At 42.3% G+C, this 20,354-nt stretch overlaps 1 protein-coding gene across 2 annotated transcripts in view; it reads right to left on the bottom strand.

Moving 5' to 3' along the window:
* Positions 1-2,691, bottom strand: part of sh3kbp1 (SH3-domain kinase binding protein 1) — a 267,662-nt gene extending 264,971 nt beyond the window's left edge. For both annotated transcript variants that reach the window (XM_063051077.1, XM_063051078.1), the window contains exon 1: positions 2,434-2,691. In XM_063051077.1, coding sequence (XP_062907147.1) covers positions 2,434-2,437 — 4 coding nt within the window. In that variant the 5' untranslated portion in view covers positions 2,438-2,691. The remainder of the gene's footprint in view (positions 1-2,433) is intronic.
* Between the last annotated feature and the right edge of the window lie 17,663 nt (positions 2,692-20,354).

The raw sequence follows: 20,354 nt of genomic DNA, 5'->3' as shown, positions 1-20,354 counted from the left end.
AAATAACTAGTGCACCTCTCCGTTAAACACCAATATCATCCATCATACCCTAAGTGGCAAAGCAAGTTGGCACATTCTCATAGTTGTCCAGGAGAAAGTGGTTAACACCATGTAAAAGTTAGATGCTCTACAGAGGAAAACTGGAACCAATATGTTCAGGACCAATGCATAAGCAAAGTGTAAATATGTGATATGGTTAAATAAAAAAAAAGCAAACATAGTAAAATCTACTCAACAGCCCACAGTAATACTTGCCAGGTTGTCATGGCAAAAACAGTTACTGAAATAAATTTTGCTAATGAGCTATAACTGATCACAAAAAAAGCTAAAATATATATTTTAAGTTTTTGCTTTCGGGAAAAAAATGGTCAGCTATTGTATATCCCAACACTGTTTATACCCCAACTGCGGAAAAATAAGGAATATTTGGTTTGTTTTTCAGAAATAGGTACTAGTCAAAAAACCCTTTGCAAGAAATGTCCCTTCAATAAATTTGTGGGCAATCCTGTTCTTTGCAATTAAGAAATTTCTTTAATTCAGCAAAGCTTAGATTTGACTCAAAATCCAAACTACAAAGTGGGAAATGTTACGGAATACCATAAACTAACAATATAGAAAAGTATAGCACATAAATTCTCACAAGATATCGATAGACAAGTTGGGTGTCACTTAACTCCCTCTGAGTTTAGAAAATTTATGTCAAAATCTTCACCAAATCACAGTAATGAATGCTAACGATTGTAACTGTGTTGTTGAGTATAGCCACAAAAGTGTATTAATTTGCACACAGCTAGAGAATAAAAATTATTGGTCTTATGGAATTGGTCAATATTAAATCAAGCCATTTTCTACAAAACTGAATAAATAATGGGCAGCGCAATGGTACCGATGGTAGAATCGCCGCCTCACAGTGTCAGAGGTACAGGATTCCTCCAGATTTAATTTAACATTTTTTTTATTTAGAGATACCTTACAGTAACAGGCCCTTCCGTCCCAATGAGGCTATGCTACCCAATTACAATCATATGACCATTTACCCCACTAACCATATGTGTTTGGAATGTGGGAGAAAATCAGAGCACCTGGAAAAAACCCATGCGGTCACGGGGAGAACGTACACAATTCTTAAAGAAAGATCCCAAGGTCAAGTGAGTTAGTAGGTTATTTGGCCACTGTAAATTTCCCCGTGTGTGGGTGAGTGGTATAATTTGAGGGGACTTGATAAAAACATGGGGAGAATAAAATATGGGATTAATGGCTATACAATATTAGTGGCTGATAATTGGCATGGACTCAGTGACCCAGTTTCCTTGATATATTTCTCCATGACTCATCCATCTTCCTGTAACAAATTACTTACACAGTCACTGGACATTTTGAAACACCTTACTATGAATGAAATATTTTGTGGGTTAAATATTATTCAAGTAATGGGAACAACTCCTCGTGTCCATTTAAAAGGGGAGACTTGATCTTGATAGAGCATCTTAACTAAAAGTTGCATCATCCAAGAGGAGGAAATGCCCTCACTGATGGAATGTCAACCTGAGATAACACATATAAATTTGAAGAATACAAATTTAATTTACAAGCTGCTGACTTAGATCCACTAAATGATCTATAGTTAAGAACATGTGCCAATTGCACAATATCAAATGTGGATCTATTAATCATTGTAATCACTGGCAATCCCTTCCTTTGAATTATTTAACTGAGACTATGTACTATAGGAGTAATACACTAAACCAGTCCTGATTAAATTTATTGAGCACTGCGCTGTACTAGGACCAAAATACTGTTTGGCACAGAGACATCGCCCAATAGTTAGAACAAGGCTTCCTCCAGATTGCAAGCGGAAACTGTTTATCAAAGCAGAAAAAAATATATAAATCAGCAACAAAAGAGTAGGGAGGGGAAGGTTGCAAAATTCGAGTTACTGTACAGCATCGCACAGATGATATTTTTATAAAAATCATTGCAGATGTCATGCAAAATGCGTTCGAACAGGAGATGAGTTTCTCAGCTGTGCAAACGCTCCATTGTACTTAGCAGTTACGGGCAAAGCTGCAAAGCTTTTAACTATCTCAAAATTCCGCCCTCTTTAATGGTACGACTCTGGAGATAGACCCACGCCGTGTCAGTGCACTGGTTTGGAGTGAACCCCAGGCTTAAACAGTGATCAGGGATGAAGTGAACGGTCAGGGCTCGTTGTGCAGCAATACCCATTAAAAGTGGCCAGGGTTGGGCACAGGGAGGATGCAGATGGGTTAGAGCTGCGGTGCTCTCACCGCTGCAAACGTGTCAGGCGGGGGCGCGCGAATGCACGCGCTGGCAGGACGGGGTGGGGATGGAAGTGGGAGACCGCAGGCACCCAGCCCAGGCTCGTCGTTTTGCTCCGGCCGGTACGCCGCTCCAGCTTTCCCTCTCACTCACCCATTTATGTCTCCTGTCTGCACCCGGGCTGCCGATCACCTCCCGAACTCGAGTTGGACGAAGAGGAGACGCTGGCCCACCTCCCCCTTGGTTTGTTGACACCTCACTCCAGCACCAATACTGCTTCGGACATCTTCGTTCGCTAATCACTCAAGTGATCCGGTGGCGGGCGGCTGCGCGTGCACTCACCGGCGGACAGATTTGTGTTGGTGGCTGAAGGAGGGAGGGAGGGAAGGAAGGAAGGAGGGAGGGAGGGAGGTGGGGGGGGGGAGGCCTGGAGGAAGTGGGCAGGACCGTTGGCTGATGACAATAGATATCGCGATATTTCGCCCGGTCGGTGGTATCCATGGTGACTGGTTGTCGAGCCTCCCGTGCGGGAACGGTGTTGCGGCTGCCATTTTGCTTGGTACCTGGATGCTGAGGTGGAGAGTAGACTTCAGGAGCCGCGGTTAGTGGGGCTGCCCGGGCTTCTCCCAGAGTCAGATAAAACAAGTTGCCCATCGCACTGAGGGGGAAACCTGGGGGCTTTCAAAATATAAACAGAAGAGATTCTGTTGATGCTGGAAATCCAGAGTAATACACGCAACATGCTGGAGGCACTCCGCACATCAGGCAGGTCTATGGAAAGGAATAAAGAGTCGAGTTTTGGGCCGGCAGCCTTCATAAGTACTCATATTTGCTTTTTGTTGCTCGTACTTTGGAGATTGCAGCGGTTTGAGTGCTACGACCCACATCTCAAGATGTGGGATCTTGTCCCGAAATTATGACTCCATTTCTTTCCACGGATCTGTTCGACCCACTAAGCTCCTCCAGCACTTTGTGTTTGTTGCTCCAGGTTCCAGCATCTGTAGTCTCTTATATTTCCTTGAATAAGCTATGATGTTTAGGCAAGAATTTCTATACTTGCTTTAATGGTAGGCAATTTAAACTCTCAAGTTTGTTCATTGATAGGGTCAGGCCAATATTTTTACAGTGTGCCAATATTTTCTCCCAATCACTTAATAATCAGTTATTGAAATATCAATCTTGCATTAAAATTAGTAAGAACTAATTGCAGCTACTGTTCACAGGATAGTTTCAAATGGATCAGTGGGTGCTTATGATGTTGAATTGCAATTTACACTATAAAGACTAGTAAACAATGTCCCCAACATAATCCTGGAAAAACTTTTAAAAATTGCCTTCCAGTTGAGGAATTCGAATGGGGAGTGACACTTGAGATAACTGGAATCATCACAATCAGGGATTGGCATCTAAATTGGAGAACTGTCCCTCAGGCCAATCAAGTAACAGCCTGATTTGGTTGTACTCACAGAATCATACCTTAAAACAGGCAATTATAGACCAGTTAGTTTGACATCAGTGGTGGGGAAGGTGCTGGAATCAATTATAAAAGATGAAATAGCAGCATATTTCGATAGCAGTAGCAGGATAGGGCCGAGTCAGCATGGATTTACGAAGGGGAAATCACGCTTGACTAATCATCTGGAATTTTTTGAGAACGTAACTATGAAAATGGACATGGGAAAGCCAGTGGATGTAGTTTACCTGGACTTTCAGAAAGCCTTTGATAAGGTCCCACATAGGAGGTTAGTGGGCAAAATTAGAGCAAATGGTATTGGGGATAGGGTACTGACATGGATAGAAAATTGGTTGGCAGACAGGAAACAAACAGTAGGGATTAATGGGTCCTTTTCAGAATGGCAGGCAGTGACTAGTGGGGTACCGCAAGGCTCGGTGGTGGGACCGCAGCTATTTACAATATACATTAATGATTTAGATAAAGGGATTAAAAGTAACATTAGCAAATTTGCAGATGACGCAAAGCTGGGTGGCAGTGTGAAATGTGAGGAGGATGTTATGAGAATGCAGGGTGACTTGGACAGGTTGGGTGAGTGGGCAGATGCAGTTTAATGTGGATAAATGTGAGGTTATCCACTTTGGTGGCAAGAACAGGAAGGCAGATTACTATCTGAATGGTGTCAAGTTAGGAAAAGGGGAAGTACAACGAGATCTAGGTGTCCTTGTTATCAGTCACTGAAAGTAAGCATGCAGGTACAGTGGGCAGTGAAGAAAGCTAATGGCATGTTGGCCTTCATAACAAGGGGAGTTGAGTATAGGAGCAAAGAGGTCCTGCAGTTGTACAGGGCTCTGGTGAGGCCACCCCTGGAGTATTTTGTACAGTTTTGGCCTCCAAATTTGAGGAAAGACATTCTAGCTATTGAAGGAGTGCAGTGTAGGTTCATGAGGTTAATTCCCGGGATGGTGGGACTGGGCTTGTATACACTGGAATTTAGAAGGATGAGAGGGGATCTGATTGAAACATATAAGATTATTAAGGGATTGGACATGCTAGAGGCAGGAAACATGTTCCCGATGTTGGGGGTGTCTCGAACCAGAGGCCACAGTTTATGAATGAGGGGTAGACCATTTAGAACGGAGTTGAGGAAAAACTTCTTCACACAGAGGGTTGTGGTTCTGTGGAATGCTCTGCCCCAGAAGGCTGTGGAGGCCAATTCTCTGGATTCTTTCAAGAAAGAGTTAGATAGAGCTCTTAAAGATAGCGGAGTGAAGGGATATGGGGAGAAGGCAGGAAAAGGGTACTGATTGTGGATGATCAGCCATGATCACAGTGAATGGCAGTGCTGGCTGGAAGGACTGAGTGGCCTACTCCTGCACCTATTGTCTATTGTCTGTTGTCTATTAAAGAAAATGTGCCAGACTTCTCCGTCTCAATTCCTGGGTCCATCTTGTTTGTTAGCAGGGCAGACTTGCCTGAGGCAACTGTATAGTATTGGGTTGGGGGTGGGGGGGTGGCGGTGAGGAGGAGAGAGAGCTCAACGTTGAGTTATTGCATCAGGTCAAATGTGGGCAAAAAGCATTCTCCTGATTACTACGAAATGCCCTTTTTCAGCTGATAATCAGTGCTCCTTTATGCTGAACAAAATTGGAAAAGCCATTGAAAGTATCAAGAGCAGAGAATGTACTCTGGAAAATTTATTGTCCAGCCCCTTAAGAAACAGAGCTGCAAGAGTGAAGCAGTGGTAGTGAGTGAAGTAACACCAGATAAATTTATGCCCTTGTGTAAAAGGATCTAGTGCTTTCCCGGCATATATGGCAAATAAACTCTTCTTGGGCTTCAGGCCAGGTACAGGTATCGATTACAACTGATGTTTCAATGACAAACAACCCTGATGAAGATGGCAGAGTTTGTCATCGAAACATAGGTTGTAATCAATACCTGTACCCAGTTAGAAGCCCAAGAGGAGTTCATTCATTATTCCCTTGTCTTCATCAGTTTACCTGCAGCAGATGCATCTGTCAACAACAGCTTTGAAAGAAGTGACCCCAACCAGACAGTCTTTGTGAAGACAATATCCCAAATTTACATCATAGATACCTTCTACCATTTTGTATGATATTCCAATCATGCTAAATGGATGAGATTCAGAGCAAATCTAGCAACTTAAAGTAGGGTATCCATATAATATTGCAGATGAAGAGCAGCAGCAGTAATGTACAATATCCTATATGTAACCTCAAGATCTAGCTACCCCAATTCTACTTTTACAGTTAAGATAAAAGCTCATCCATAACCTTATTCAACTGTGATTCATTGGGACGTTTAAGGAACTCTTAAATCGGTGCATGGATGAAAGGGAAATGGAGGGTTAAAAGCTATAAAGGAGGGAAGGATTAGATTAATTATGGAGTAGGTTAAAATGTTGGTACATCATGGGCTGAAGGATACTGAGTGCAAAAGGGATTGCTGGGAGCAACCCATCTTATACCTAAAAATGAGGTGCCTCAGAATCGGGTTTAATATCACCAGCATATTTTGTGACATTCATTGTCTTTGTGGGAGCAGTACAATGTAATACATAATAATAGGAAAAAATGGTGGATTACAGTAAGTATACATATATTAAGTTGTTAAATAAGTAGTGCAAAATAAGAATTAAAAAATAGTGAGCTAGTGTTCATGGGTTCCGTATCCATTCAGAAATTGGATGGCAGAGGGGAAGAAGTTGTTCCTGAATCGTTCAGTGTGTGCCTTTGAGCTGCTGTACCTCCTTCCCGATGGTAGCAATGAAAGCAAGGTATGACCTAGGTGATGGGGGTCCTTAATGATGTTGGATACTACAGAGGCTAGTGGCCATGATGGAGCCGACATAAGTTTAACGTTCTTTGCAGCTTATTTCGATCCTGTGCAGTAGCACCCCCCCCCATACTAGATGGTGATGCAGTCAGTTAGAATGCTGTCCACAGTAATATCTGCAGAAATTTGCAAGCATTTTAGTGACTTGTCAAATCTCCTCATACTCCTAATGAAGTATAGTCGCTGGTGTGCCTTCTTTGTAGCTACATTGATATATTGAGTCCAGGATAGATCCTCAGAGATATTGACACCCAGGAACTTGAAGTTGCTCATTCTTTCCAGTTCTGATCCCTCTATTAGGGCTGGTGTGTGTGTTCCCTCATCTTACCCTTTCTGAAATCCACAATCAGTTCTTTGGTCTTACCGACATTGAGTGCAAGGTTGTTGCTGTGACACCACTCAACTGGCTGATAAATCTCACTCTTGTACGCCTTCTCGTCGCCATCTGAAATTCTGCCAACAATAGTGATTATATCAGCAAATTTATAGGTGGCATTTAAGCAGTATCTAGCCACACAGTTATGAGTGTAGAGAGAGAGTAGAGCAGTGGGCTAAGCACACATCCCTGAGTTGTGCCAGTGTTGATCGTCAGCAAGGTGGAGATGGTATTTCCAATCTGCACAGATTGTGGTCTTCCAGCTAGGAAATCAAGGATCCAGTTGCTGAAAAGGAGTGACAGAGCTCAGGTTCTGGAGCTTTTCAATGAGAACTGTAGGAATGGTGTTAAACGCTGAGCTATAGTCAATAAACGGCATCCTGGTATAGGTATTTGTATTGTCCAGCAAAGCTGCAGCACAGGACTAGATTTAAAAATGCTCTGTTCAATAGATAGAGTTAGGCAGTTACAAAACCAAATAATCAGATCAGAGCTCTGCAGTCCTTCCACATCCAGCCGTGAACGGAGACAGGCAATTAAACAGCTAACATGAGGAGGATGCTCTGAGAATATCCCCAACCTCATCAAAGGCGCGATCCAGCATGTGAGAGCCGAAGACAAGGCTGGAGCATTTGCAGTGTTTAGCTAAAAGTGCCCAAGTGCCCATCTTCACTTTCTACTGTGATTCCCACCAACAGAATCTTCTTTAGCCAATTCAGTTATAGCACATGCTCTAAAAAATGGCCATGAGCACTAGATCTATCAAAAGCTATGGGACCAAATAACTTCACAGCAGTGCAGAGCTGGATATTGCTGCATCGCTGGCAATGTTATCATAATCACTGAGAACTTCTTGCAAAAATAGGAAATAAAGCTATTGATTGCAAACAGTCAAAAATTATCTCAATGAGTAACATTTGGTTCCAAGTACAAATGATGCACAGAGTGGACATCCAGGTCACTCTTTACAATCATAATGGGAAAATGACTGCACACACCTTTGTCTTTCCCACAGGAGCCTTGTGTGGATTGCCCTGGATTCCTTTTGCTTCTTCATGATTCCCTCTGTGAATTTACTGAGAAACACTCCTTCGGGTTCCACTAGCAAAGAGATCAGACCTAATTGTACCTGAGTGCCAACTCTTGTTTTCTGTCTGCTACCCCTGTGTTGTCAGATGACTTGTCTGAAGCCAGTCCTGGATGAGATAAGATTTGTGGTGAAGATTAGCAGAGTCTTTGTTTCTGTCATAACTGTCCCTTCCTGGCTTTTGTTACAGTCTGGATTAGAATGTCTTTGCATTTAGTGTCATATGTAGTGTTGAGCTGAACTTTCAATCTAACATAATTTAATTCCATACCTGTTATACATTTCGTCACCTTCCTTCCTTAGCCCGTCTGCAACTGAAATTATGCTTTTTTTTTAATTTCTGTTTTCACCATATCCATGTCTGGTCACCTAAAGTTTACCTAAAATTTCATTTTCCTTTTCTCAACTAATACTGAGTTCAGTTGACCCATCACTGCTATGCCTGCTGGTTTCTATTTTGCCAATGTTGATGTTTTAAGATTTTGCAAAGTGTGTTCCTATTGTTTTCTGTGGTGTTACATACCTTAATTCATCAACCTTCTTCAGTTGTCAAGAGTGTCAGGGAAGTTCTGTCTTTCATCTATTGCCACTGCTCCTTTTTCCACTTTATTGCCTCCCTATTGTTCGTGTACTTTTGTATTAACCCCATTGCCCAGGTACATGGCTCTCTATGCCAGAACTATTTGTGTGTTTATTGAAACACTTCTTAAATGCTGCCACTGACAAGATCAGTGTTTGGTGAATAGGCGAGAGAAAAATAGCCAATTAGAACTTAAGCCAGACAAAAATAAAGTGATCGATCTTGGAGGTACTAATGAGCCTAGAGCATACACCATGAATAGAAGAGTCTTAGGTTGTACCAAGAAACAGAGAGTCAGAACCAAACATGTGCCATCAAATTCGTTGTTTTTAGGCAAGACATTTTAAATTTATTATAAGGTACAACAGGAAATAAATTGTGCAAAAGAGCAATAGTGAAGTAGTGTTCATGGGTTCATGGGCCGTTTGGAAATCTGGAGAAGGTCAGGTTCTGTTCCTAAAGCATTGAGCAACACACAAAGAACGCTGGAGGAACTCAGCAGGCCAGGCAGCATCTACAGAAAAAAGTACAATTGACATTTGGGGCTGAATCCTTTTAGCAGGACTGGAGAAAAAAAGATGAGGAATAGATTGAAAAGATGGGGGAGGGGAGGGAGAAACACAAGGTGATAGGTGAAACCGGGAGGGGGAGGACTGAAGTAAAGAGCTGGGAAGTTGATTGGTGAAAGAGATACAGGGCTGGAGAAGAGAGAGTCTGATAGGAGGGGACAGAAGGTCATGGAAGAAAGAAAAGGGGGGAGGAGCACCAGGGGGAGGTGATGGGCAGGAAAGAAGGCAAGGTGAGAGAGGAAAAAGAGGATGGGGAATGGTGGGGGGGGCCATTACCGAAAGTTCGAGAAATCAATGTTTATGCCATCAGGTTGGAGACTACCCAGATGGATAATAAAGTGTGTTCCTCCAACCTGATTGCGGCCCCATTGCAACAGTAGAGGAGGTCATAGATTGACATCGGAATGAGAAATGGAGTTAAAATAGGTGGCCACTTGGAGATCCTGCTTCTTCTGGCGGATGGAGCATAGGTGATCGGTAAAGCAGTCTTCCAATCTACATCGGGTTTCACCGATATACAGGAGGCCGCAAGAGCACTGGAAGCACTGTTTGGGGCCCTGAATGGTAGTGGGGGAGGAGGTGTAGTACTTGATGCATTTGCAAGGATAAGTGCCGGGGGAGGTCAGTGGGGAGGAACGAATGGACAAGGGAGTCGCTTTGGGAGCAATCCTTGCAAAAAGCAGAAAGTGGGGGTGGGAGAGGAGGGAAAGATGTGCTTTGTGATGGGATCCCATTGGAGATGGTGGAAGTTCCAGAGAATTATGTGCTGGACGCAGAGGCTGGTGGCGTGGTAGGTGAGGACAAGAGGAACCCTATCCCTGGTAGGGTGCCAGAAGGATAGGGTAAGAGCAGACCTGTGTGAAATGGAAAAGATGCGGTTGAGGGCAGCATTGATGGTGGAGGAAGGGAAGCCCTTTGTTCTAGAATGAAAAGCCTCTCCTGAGAGAAGATGCGGCTGAGATGGAGGAATTGATAGAAGGGGATGGCATTTTAGGATCTAATGATGCACACAATGCAACAAGTGTGAATTCTTTAAACTAAGCATCACTTACTGTGATCACACCATTGATGCACAAGGATTAAATGTGTGCTGAGAAAATTCAAGCAGTGGTAAATACCCCAAGGCCAAAGCATGTGCACAGTTGTGGTCCTTTTTAGGATTTATAAATTACTAATAACAGGTTCCTACCAAGCCTGGTTACTGTGCACCACTCCTTGAACTCATTACTACATGTCAGGCAGAAATGACAATGGACAAGGCAGTGTGAGGTGCCTTTCCAAAACCTAAAGGAAATGGTGATGTTAGAAACTGTAGTCACACATTATGATCCACATCATCCAGTGAAGCTTAATTGTGATGCCACGCTTTATTGTATAGGAGCAGTAATATCACATGTTATGAGTGATGGAAGTGAACTCTTTGTAGCCTTTGCATCACATTCCCTTACCACTGCAGAGAAAAAATATGGAAACTGACAGAGAGGCCATGAGTCTGGCTTGGGGTGTAAAATGTTTCAATCAGTACTTGTATGAGAGAGAGTTTACCCACTACTGGTCATTAGGCGCTGGTGTCAATTTTCAGCCCATGAAAGGGTGTTCCACCAACAGCAGTAGAATGTAAAAATTGGATCTGTTTCTTGGAGGACACAATTATAAGATCTATTTCAAGGGGACGACTAATCATGGAAATGCTGATGGTTTGTCCCGTTTACCTTGAAAAAGGAAATACCTAAAGCATTTACAAAAAAAAGAACACTCCTCTTGATGTATTCTCCGAAATGCAAATCAAAAGTCTCCCTATTAGGACAGAGATTATACAAAGGGAAATAAGAAAAGACCCCACACTGTCTCAGGTCCTCATAGCCACCCAAAAATGGCTAAAATGTGCAGCAGGAACTCCAGTTCCCCCATTTTTACCAGCACCAGAATGATGAAGTTGTCATTTACAGGAATTGCCTTATGTAGGGATTAAGAGTATCGTGCCGTCCAAGCTGAGAGCTAAAGTGTTGGAGGAGCTATATGCTGGTCGTCTGGGCATGATGAAAATGAAAGCATTGGCTCAAAGCTTTGTCTGGTGGCCTGGGATAGATCAGCAGATCAAGTAATTTGCCATGCACTGTTCGGGAAGCCAATATGCCCAGAAGATGCCAAGAGCAGCTAGCACCTCTCCATCCCTGGCAATTGCATGCATTTCCCTAGCAAAGGATTCATGTGGACTTTGCCAGACCATTCATAGGCGCAAGTTTCTTGATGGTAGTGAATACAGCTACAAAGTGGTCAAAAGTCTTCCCAAAAGCCTCCACTACAGCCTCACACACTGCTGTGTTGCGAAGCCTGTTGTCATGGACTGGTGTTTCAGAACACTTAGTGTGTGACAATGGACTACAGTTTGTTGCAGAACAGTTTCACTCATTCCTGAAAATGAATGGAATAAGACATATTGCATTGGCATCACACCACCCAGCTACAAATGTCTCGGTAGAAAATTTTGTGCAGAGTCAAAAGAACACTCTGCAAGCAATGTCAGCTGAACACATAACACTAACACTGAATCAGAAGCTCACCAATTTCCTCTTTATCTCCTTGCATATTACAGTGCAGCACACTCCACAACCAACTGTGCTATTCCAAGGTTGTCCATTGTGTTCACACTTGGATCTCCTCAAATCCAATCTCAGAAGGAGTATGCAGGGCAAACAGCTGAGGCAAATTAAAGGCTCCTCAAACAAGGACACTTCTTCACTCCTGGACATGCAGTCCCGCTGAGAGATTTACAGAGGTGATCAAAAGTGGATACTTGGAAAGATTAAGGACCACTGGATCACTCTCCTACATAGTGGAGATCGAGTCTGATATCATCTAGAGACAACACATTGATCAGTTAAGGAGAACAGAGTCGAAAGTTGTCCGGAGCTGTCAGAACCACTTCCTATAGTCACAGAGTCAGCTGCTACCACCACCAAGGAGGAGGCCCCGAAACCTGAGATTGTTTCACAGCCACAAGTCTCACCTGCCAAGCAGAGTGATCCTTCCCTTGTCAGGAAAGACATTATGCCACAAGAGTACAAAATCCTCCGCAGCAATTAAATCTTTAGGCCTGAATGGGGCAATTAAAAATTTACTATTCTCTAGATGTCTGTATGCCTATATAGCAGTTGTATTATTTATAGCATACGTGTATATTTATAGTACGTGTATGCTATGCTATACGACATTAGAACATAGAACAGTACAGCACAGGAATAGGCCATTTGGCCCACAAGGTAGTGCCGAACCAGCTAAAAATCAAATCAAAAGCACCCAAACACTATTCCCTTCTACCTACACAATGTCCATATCCCTCCATCTTCCTTACATCCATGTGCCTATCTATATGTCTCTTAAAAGCCTCTAATGTATTTGCCTCTACCACCATACTAGGCAGTGCATTCCAGGCATCCACCACTCTGAGTAACAAACTTACCCCTCACATCCCCCTTGAACCTATCCCCTCTCACTTTCAATGCATGCCCTCTGGTATTAGGCATTTCAATCCTGGGAAACAGATACTCCCTGTATCTTTGCCTCTCTATCAGATCTCCCCTCTGCCTCTGCCATTCCAGAGAACACAACCCAAGTTTATCCAGCCTCTCATGATAGCATATGGCTACTAAACCAGGCAGCATCCTGGTAAATCTCTGCTGCACCCTCTCCAAAGCCTCAACATTTTATGGTGGTGTGACCAGAACTGTATGTAATACTCCAGGTGTGGCCTAGCAAGAGTTTTATAAAGTTGCAACAGAACCTCTTCACTTTTGAACTCAATGTCATGACTAATAAAAGCAAGCATTCTATAAGCCTTCATAAAAAAGCTCATTGACCTGTGTCGCAACTTTCAAGGAGCTTTAAACTTGGATCCCAAGATCTCTTTGCTCAGCAACACCGTTAAGGGTCTTGCCCTTCAGTGTACTGTCTCCTTGCATTTGCCCTACCAAGGTGCAACACCTCACATCTATCTGGGTTAAACTCCATCTGCCATTTCTCTGCCCATATCTGTAACTGATCTACAGTATATTGTACTATATTCCTTGCCGGTCTTCTACACCAGCGGTCCCTAACCACCGGGCCGCAAAGCAGGTGCTACCGGGCGCGAGGAAACAATATGATTTGGTGATATGAGTTAGCTGCTCCTTTCCTCATTCCCTGTTATGGTCACTGTTGAGCTTGAACGCACGCAAGGTCAATACCCATGCGTCATCCATGTCAGCGCGGGAAGGAGATCAACTCCTCGAGTTTGCAAATGGCGGCAGGCTGAAAAGTGTGTTTGACATAACATCTCTGCCGGCATTCCGGATCAAAGCCAAGGCTGAGTATCCTGAGATAGCCACGAAAGCACGGAAAACGTTGCTTCCATTTCCAACATATCTCTGCAATGAATGCAACAAAAACTAATTTGCAGAATAGACTGGACATAAGGAACCCCCTTCGAGTATCGCTGTCTCCCATCACCCCTCGATAGGACCATCTTGTTGTAGGAAAACAAGCTCAGGTCTCCCACTGAATCAGCGATATTGGTGTGTTGCAATGATTTTATATGTTCATACGGTGAAAATATGTGCTGTGTGTTTAATATCCAAACGTTACTTAAAATGTTAAGATGCTATTGACTTATATAACCATATAACAATTACAGCACGGAAACTGACAATCTTGACCCTTCTAGTCCATGCCGAACGCTACTCTCACCTAGTCCCATTGACCTGCACTCAGCCCATAACCCTGCATTCCTTTCCTGTCCATATACCTATCCAATTTTTCTTTAAATGATAATATCGAACCTGCCTCTACCACTTCTACTGGAAGTTCGTTCAACACTTACTTCAAGCTCCCCTGTCTTCCCCTGATAATTGACTTATCGCTATATTCATGCGAGGAAAATATGCGCTGTGTGTTTAATATTAAATTCGTGAGATAAACCCTTTTAGAAAGGAAATGGAGTGTATTAGCCACTTATCACCTATATTCTGGTCGTGATTAACACTCCCCCCCCCACCCCGAACAGAATCGCCAAAAGCGATTTGCAGAAAAAAAATCGACACATACACGCATGCGCAAGTCACACATGTGCACTGGAGCCCACGCAAGGCTTCATGGTCACTATAGTCTTTTCTGGGTAAACACAACGTATTTGACTGCTATTCATGTCCGTTGGCAACGTCCGCAGTGCAAAAAAGGTTGGAGACCCCTGTTCTACACTGTCTACTCTACCAATCTTGGTATCATCCACAAACTTCTAACGCACCCATCTACATTTTGATCCAGGTCATTTACATACATTACAGACAGCAGAGGTCCCAGCACAGATCCCTGAGAAACACCACTAATTACAGACCTCCAGCATGAATAAGTGCCTTCAACCACTACACTCTGTCTTCTACGCGCAAACCAGTTCTGAATCCAAACAGCCAAATCGCCATGGATCCCATGCATCTTAATCTTCTGGGTTAGCCTCCCATGTGGGACTTTGTCAAATGCCTTACTAAAATCCATGTAGGCAACATCCACTGTCCTACTCTCATCACCTTGCCAAAAAACTGAATCAAGTTGGTAAAACATGACCTGCCCTGCACAAAGCTATGCTGGCTCTTTCTAATTGGGCAATGGGTTTCCAAATGGTCATATATCCTATCCCTAAGATTTTCTCCCCCAATTTTCCTACAACTGACGTGTGACTCACCAGCTTATAGTTCCAGGATTTTCCCTTGTTCCATTCTTTAATAGAGGTACATTAGCCACTTGCCAGTCCTCCAGGACCTTGCCTGTGGCTTGAGATTACTGCCTTGGAGGTCCTTCTCCACAGCCTCTTTCCTAACTCTATATACTCACTGTGTCGGACATCTTCCCCTTTTCTCCCTATGTCATTGGTGCCAATATGCACCATGACCTCTAGCTGTTCACCCCCCCTTGATAATATCCTGTACCACTCCAATGCATTCTGGACCCTAGCACCCGAGAAGCAATACACCATCCTGGTATCTCTTTTGTGGCCTCAGAATCTCCTTCTGTCCCCCTAACTATTGAGTCCCCTATAACTACTGCACTGCCTGATTTAATCCTTCACTGTTGAGCCTCAGAGCTGACCAAAGTGCCACCAGCCTGGTTACTGCTGCCATGCTCTGATGGGTCATTTCCACTCTCCCCTTCCCCCCAGCAGTATCATTACACCACTGTGACATGTGTGCATCATTACACCATGACATCATAAGTGCGTGCCTTGCTTAAAGTAAAAATGAAGTTTGCATGCATCCCTCAGGCTCCCTTGATTTTGTTTCAATTAGTTTTAGTTTTTTTTTGGAGATACCAAAAAACTTAACAATTAGAAGGACACTGCCTTTCATTGGCAGGTATTGAATGCAGAAGTTGGGAGTTTATGCTTAATCTTCATAAAACCTTGGCCAGACTTCAGCTGATGAATTTTGGGGCATTAGTTATTTCTAATGATTTTAGCAGATAAGCTTCATCATAATAATTTTCCCAAGCTTTTTCAGCCTGGCAGAAGGTGTTCAACACAACGGCCATTTTTTTAAAAATTAGAGCTAAATCATTCAGGGATACTGTCAGAAAGCACTCCTTACCAAAAAAAGAAGTTAGTGGAAATCTTGAATTTTGCAAAAAGCTATGGAGTCTACAGATCATTTGAAAATTTCAGTCCAGAGATATTCAGAGTTATGGAACCAATGTCGGTTATTGATTTAAGATACAGAACAGATTGAAAGAATCAACTGGCCTACCCATTTTCAGAGACTGCTAACCTTTGATGTACTAAAGAACAATGAAAAGAATATTCAGTAACTCTTATCACCAGTACAAAATATATATTTATAGTTCTCTACCTAATTGTAACTGTGACACAACTATGTTTCTTCATATTCTAGAAGTCTTAAATTACTAATGACGTAAGATAAGTGAAAACTATGCCAAGCAGTCAGAGGCAACTGGCAAACTTCAAGAAAATAAATTTAAACTGTATACTTAAGGGCTGACATCCAGTAGATATAAAATTACCCATTTAGAGCCAGAAATGTTTTTCAATAAATTATTTTGCTCTGGCATGTTGCAAAGAGTTTATTATTTATAGTTGCTTTTGCACTAACAATGGTTCATAACAAATGAAATTTTTTTCACCAATTCTGTTCTGATTGCATTAACAAAAGCAACCACAGTACATTCTGTGGTGGAGCAAGCTAGCACTTTCAATTAACTTCTGGACTTCCATATTTAACTGTGCAGGTGCAAATAGCAGAAGTTCATTTAGTTGCAGGAGAAGCTGCAGTCAGTTTACAATTTGCTGTCATTAAAATTGCAAATCACCAAGCATTAGGTAGTTGTTAGTTACTGTTGCCTCCAACTGTAGCAGTACTTACTATTGATGGTCTTCCTCAAAGTGAGCTGTGGAGTCACAGTAGCTGAGAACATTTAGAACAGAGGTTGAAACATATTTGGGTATTTAAGGATTCAAGGAAAAAGAGTTTAGCTTATTAACTTAAGATGATAAGAAACAGAAGCAGGAGCAGCCAATAGAACTCCTCAAGACTGCCATTCAATAAGACCGTGGTTGATTTGGTTTTGACCTCAAAGCTACTTTTCTGATGTCTCCCAAAATACTTTGATTCCTTTGTGGTTCTGATGTCTCCTTTGCAGCTCATTTTGAGTAGATAATTCCAAAGAGTCACAACCTTTCTGAGACAAAATATCCTCCAGTTTTTTGTCAAGTGATACCATATGCTGAAGCAATGTCCCTAGTTCTGGATAGCCCGCTATGGGAAATATTCTCACAGCATTCTTCCTGCCATTTCCTCTCAACATCTTATGCTTCAGTAAGATTGTCTTTCATTCTCTTAGCTTCAAGGAGTAATAGACCGAATTTTCCCAACTTTCCAACATACCTCAAGACATCAAGTTGGAATCAATCAAGTGACCCTTCTCCATATCACTTCCCATTGTACTACAATATTTTGTAGTCTCACTCCATTTAAGTAATACATAATTTGCTTTTTCATTCCTCTTTCCAAATTGGATAACCACACCAAGTGTTGCTGCAGTAGAAAATCAACCATGATCTGATGAAATTGGAGGAGCAGGCACAAAGGGTCAAGCGGCTTGCTGCTGCTTCAGATTATTCACAAACAACAGAAAATCTGCAGGTGCTGGAAATCCTAGCAACACAAACAAAATCAGGTCCTGATGAAGGATCTCAGCCCAAAACGTTGACTGTTTACTCTTTTCCATATATGTTGCCTGGCCTGCTGAGTTCCTACAGCAATTTATGTCTCTGGCATTTAACTATTACTTGATTTTGGAATTATTAGGAACTCACTCGTACTAAATCTTGAATTTTGCTATTTCAGAATGAAAGTATTAACATAATCAACATAATATTCATTTCAAGAATATAATATAGTATCAGATTGATGCAATTTAAGTCGATGTAATTTATCATTTAGTTTCAAGTATTGCAATCCAGTCACAGCTGAGCTCAGTTAAATGTAGAATGTGAATACAATACTGATTCCTAAATGATTCTACATGCTTCATAAATTTATTATACATATTGCAAAGTAACAAGTAGCATTCATATGCTTCTCATTTTAATTGTGATATAGACGCAATAAAATATAGGAGCTCTCTGCTCTATTAGCAACTTTCCTTTAGTGAAACTGGCCTGCACTTTCTGCTGTCCATTTTCCCCCAAATGACTAACATTTTTCAAATCTTACTTGAAGTGTCAATTGTCTTCTGGCATAAATGTGATCTGGAATAATAAATCTGCTATTAATTCATGTGCTGTTGAGTGAATTTATGTTATCGTATTTCTAACTTCCTCATTCTATCTGTGCACGTTTTACAATTCTAACAACTTTGACATGCTTCTGACAGTCATTAAACGTTCCATTGAGACAGAGAAAGGCTGGAAGGGTACAAGAACCATGGTGTACAAAGGCTGTTGTACATCTAGTCAAGAAGAAAACAAGGGCTTACGAAAGGTTCAAAAAATAGGTAATGATAGAGATCTAGAAGATTATAAGGCTAGCAGGAAGGAGCTTAAGAAAGAAATTAGGAGAGCCAGAAGGGGCCATGAGAAGGCCTTGGTGGACAGGATTAAGGAAAACCCCAAGGCATTCTACAAGTATGTGAAGAGCAAGAGGATAAGACGTGGGAGAATAGGACCAATCAAGTGTGACAGTGGAAAAGTGTGTATGGAACCGGAGGAGATGGCAGAGGTACCTAATGAATACTTTGCTTCAGTATTCACTATGGAAGAAGATTTTGGTGATTGTAGGGATGACTTACAATGGACTGAAAAGCTTGAGCATGTAGATATTAAGGAAGAGGATGTGATGGAGCTTTTGGAAAGCATCAAGATGGATGAGTCACTGGACTGGACAGGATGTACCCCCAGGCTAATGTGGGAAGCGAGGGAGGAGATTGCTGAGCCTTTGGCGATGATCTTTGCATCATCAATGAGGACAGGAGAGGTTCCGGAGGATTGGAGTGTTGTGGATGTTGTTCCCTTATTCAAGAAAAGGAGTTGGGATAGCCCAGGAAATTATAGTCCAGTGAGTCTTACTTCAGTGGTTGGTAAGTTGATGGAGAAGATCCTGAGAGGCAGGATTTATGAACATTTGGAGAAGCATAATATGATCAGGAATAGTCAGCATAGCTTTGTCAAAGGCAGGTTATGCCTTATGAGCTTGATTGAATTTTTTTGAGGATGTGACTAAACACATTGATGAAGGTAGAGCCGTAGATGTAGTGTATAATGATTTTAGTAAGGCATTTGTTAAGCTACCCCATGCAAGGCGGACAGGGTACAGATATGAATGCTGGAAAGGCTCAGGAGAATTCACTGGCACAATCTGACAACAAACAGGTGAAAGCACAGGACTGAAATACACTGAGCAATAAACAGAGGCAGATGATAGGTGGAGCACAATGAGACACAGGTGGGAGCAATACAGGTAATAATGAGAAACAGATGAGAGACGGAGTACTCAATAATACAGGGGCCGGAGTAGAGCAGGAGCGGGGACAGGAGCACATGGCAATACAAAACCACGGACTGACAGCTAAGGGGAAACACACAAAAAGACAGAGTTCAACTGGAGATACTGACATGGGCATTAAGTGATATTCCCTGAAAAGTTGCTCCTCAATTAAACACAACACGGTTTCCCTTATCTGGGGTGATAAACACCATGATTTGGAATATACCAGACTTTCCCATCCAGATCCTCTGCTGGCACTCTTTCAGCATATCCTTTGAAGATGATATCCTTCATGAAAGCTGTGTAGGCAGCGTGAAATGGCAAATCCTTCTTGAACCTCGTCCCTAGATTCGGAGCACACTGTTCAGCAATCTTCTTGTTATTGGGCATGTTAACCTCCTTCTTTCTCAGAGGTAAACTAAGATGGTAGTGACCATCCACCACTTTTGCAGAATTTGCCACCAGCTTCAGGAACTTGTGATCTTCTCTTGACAAACCAGGTATTCAATGTGACTGCATTCAGGGAAATCTATCTTGAATTGCTGCTGCCAAAGCTCATCTAAGTTCAAAACTAAAATCCTGTTAACTGTCTGCTCTGGCCGAGCATATTCTCTTCCACCAGCATGGTCTCCTTTCAGTGGTCCATTGACAGTCCAAACCAACATTGTTCTGATCGCATACAGTCCATCATTAACAGTGTGAATCACTTGGCAACAGCTCTAATGCTTTAAGCATATTCGTCCCTATCAGCAGCTCAATTTCTGGCAAATTAATATGCTATAGGAGAGACCATTCCTGAAGTTCCTTCTGAAGAAGAAAGTTCCCTTTGTGGGCAGGCATACTTTCCTGCGTATAGATGTTAGGCAGTTCACAGTAGTTTAAACTACCTAAGCCAACTACTTCCAATCTGAAACAACGTAGCTACTCACAACCTTCTCTTGACCCATGGTATGTAAGAGAATGTGAGTCATTTTTCCTGTGAGGTTGAGCTTGTTCATAAGGCCCACTTTGCAGAACACTGCTGTACTTCTTTGATCTAGGAAAGTATAAATAACCACTGTCTTGTTGCCCTTCTTAGACTTCACCAGAAATGGAATTATAGGGAGTTTGCCAGCCCCCATAAGG

Source organism: Mobula hypostoma, chromosome 6 (genome assembly GCF_963921235.1).
Source record: "Mobula hypostoma chromosome 6, sMobHyp1.1, whole genome shotgun sequence".
NCBI classification, from domain to species: Eukaryota; Metazoa; Chordata; class Chondrichthyes; order Myliobatiformes; family Myliobatidae; genus Mobula; species Mobula hypostoma.
This window is presented reverse-complemented; position numbering and strand designations above follow the sequence as displayed.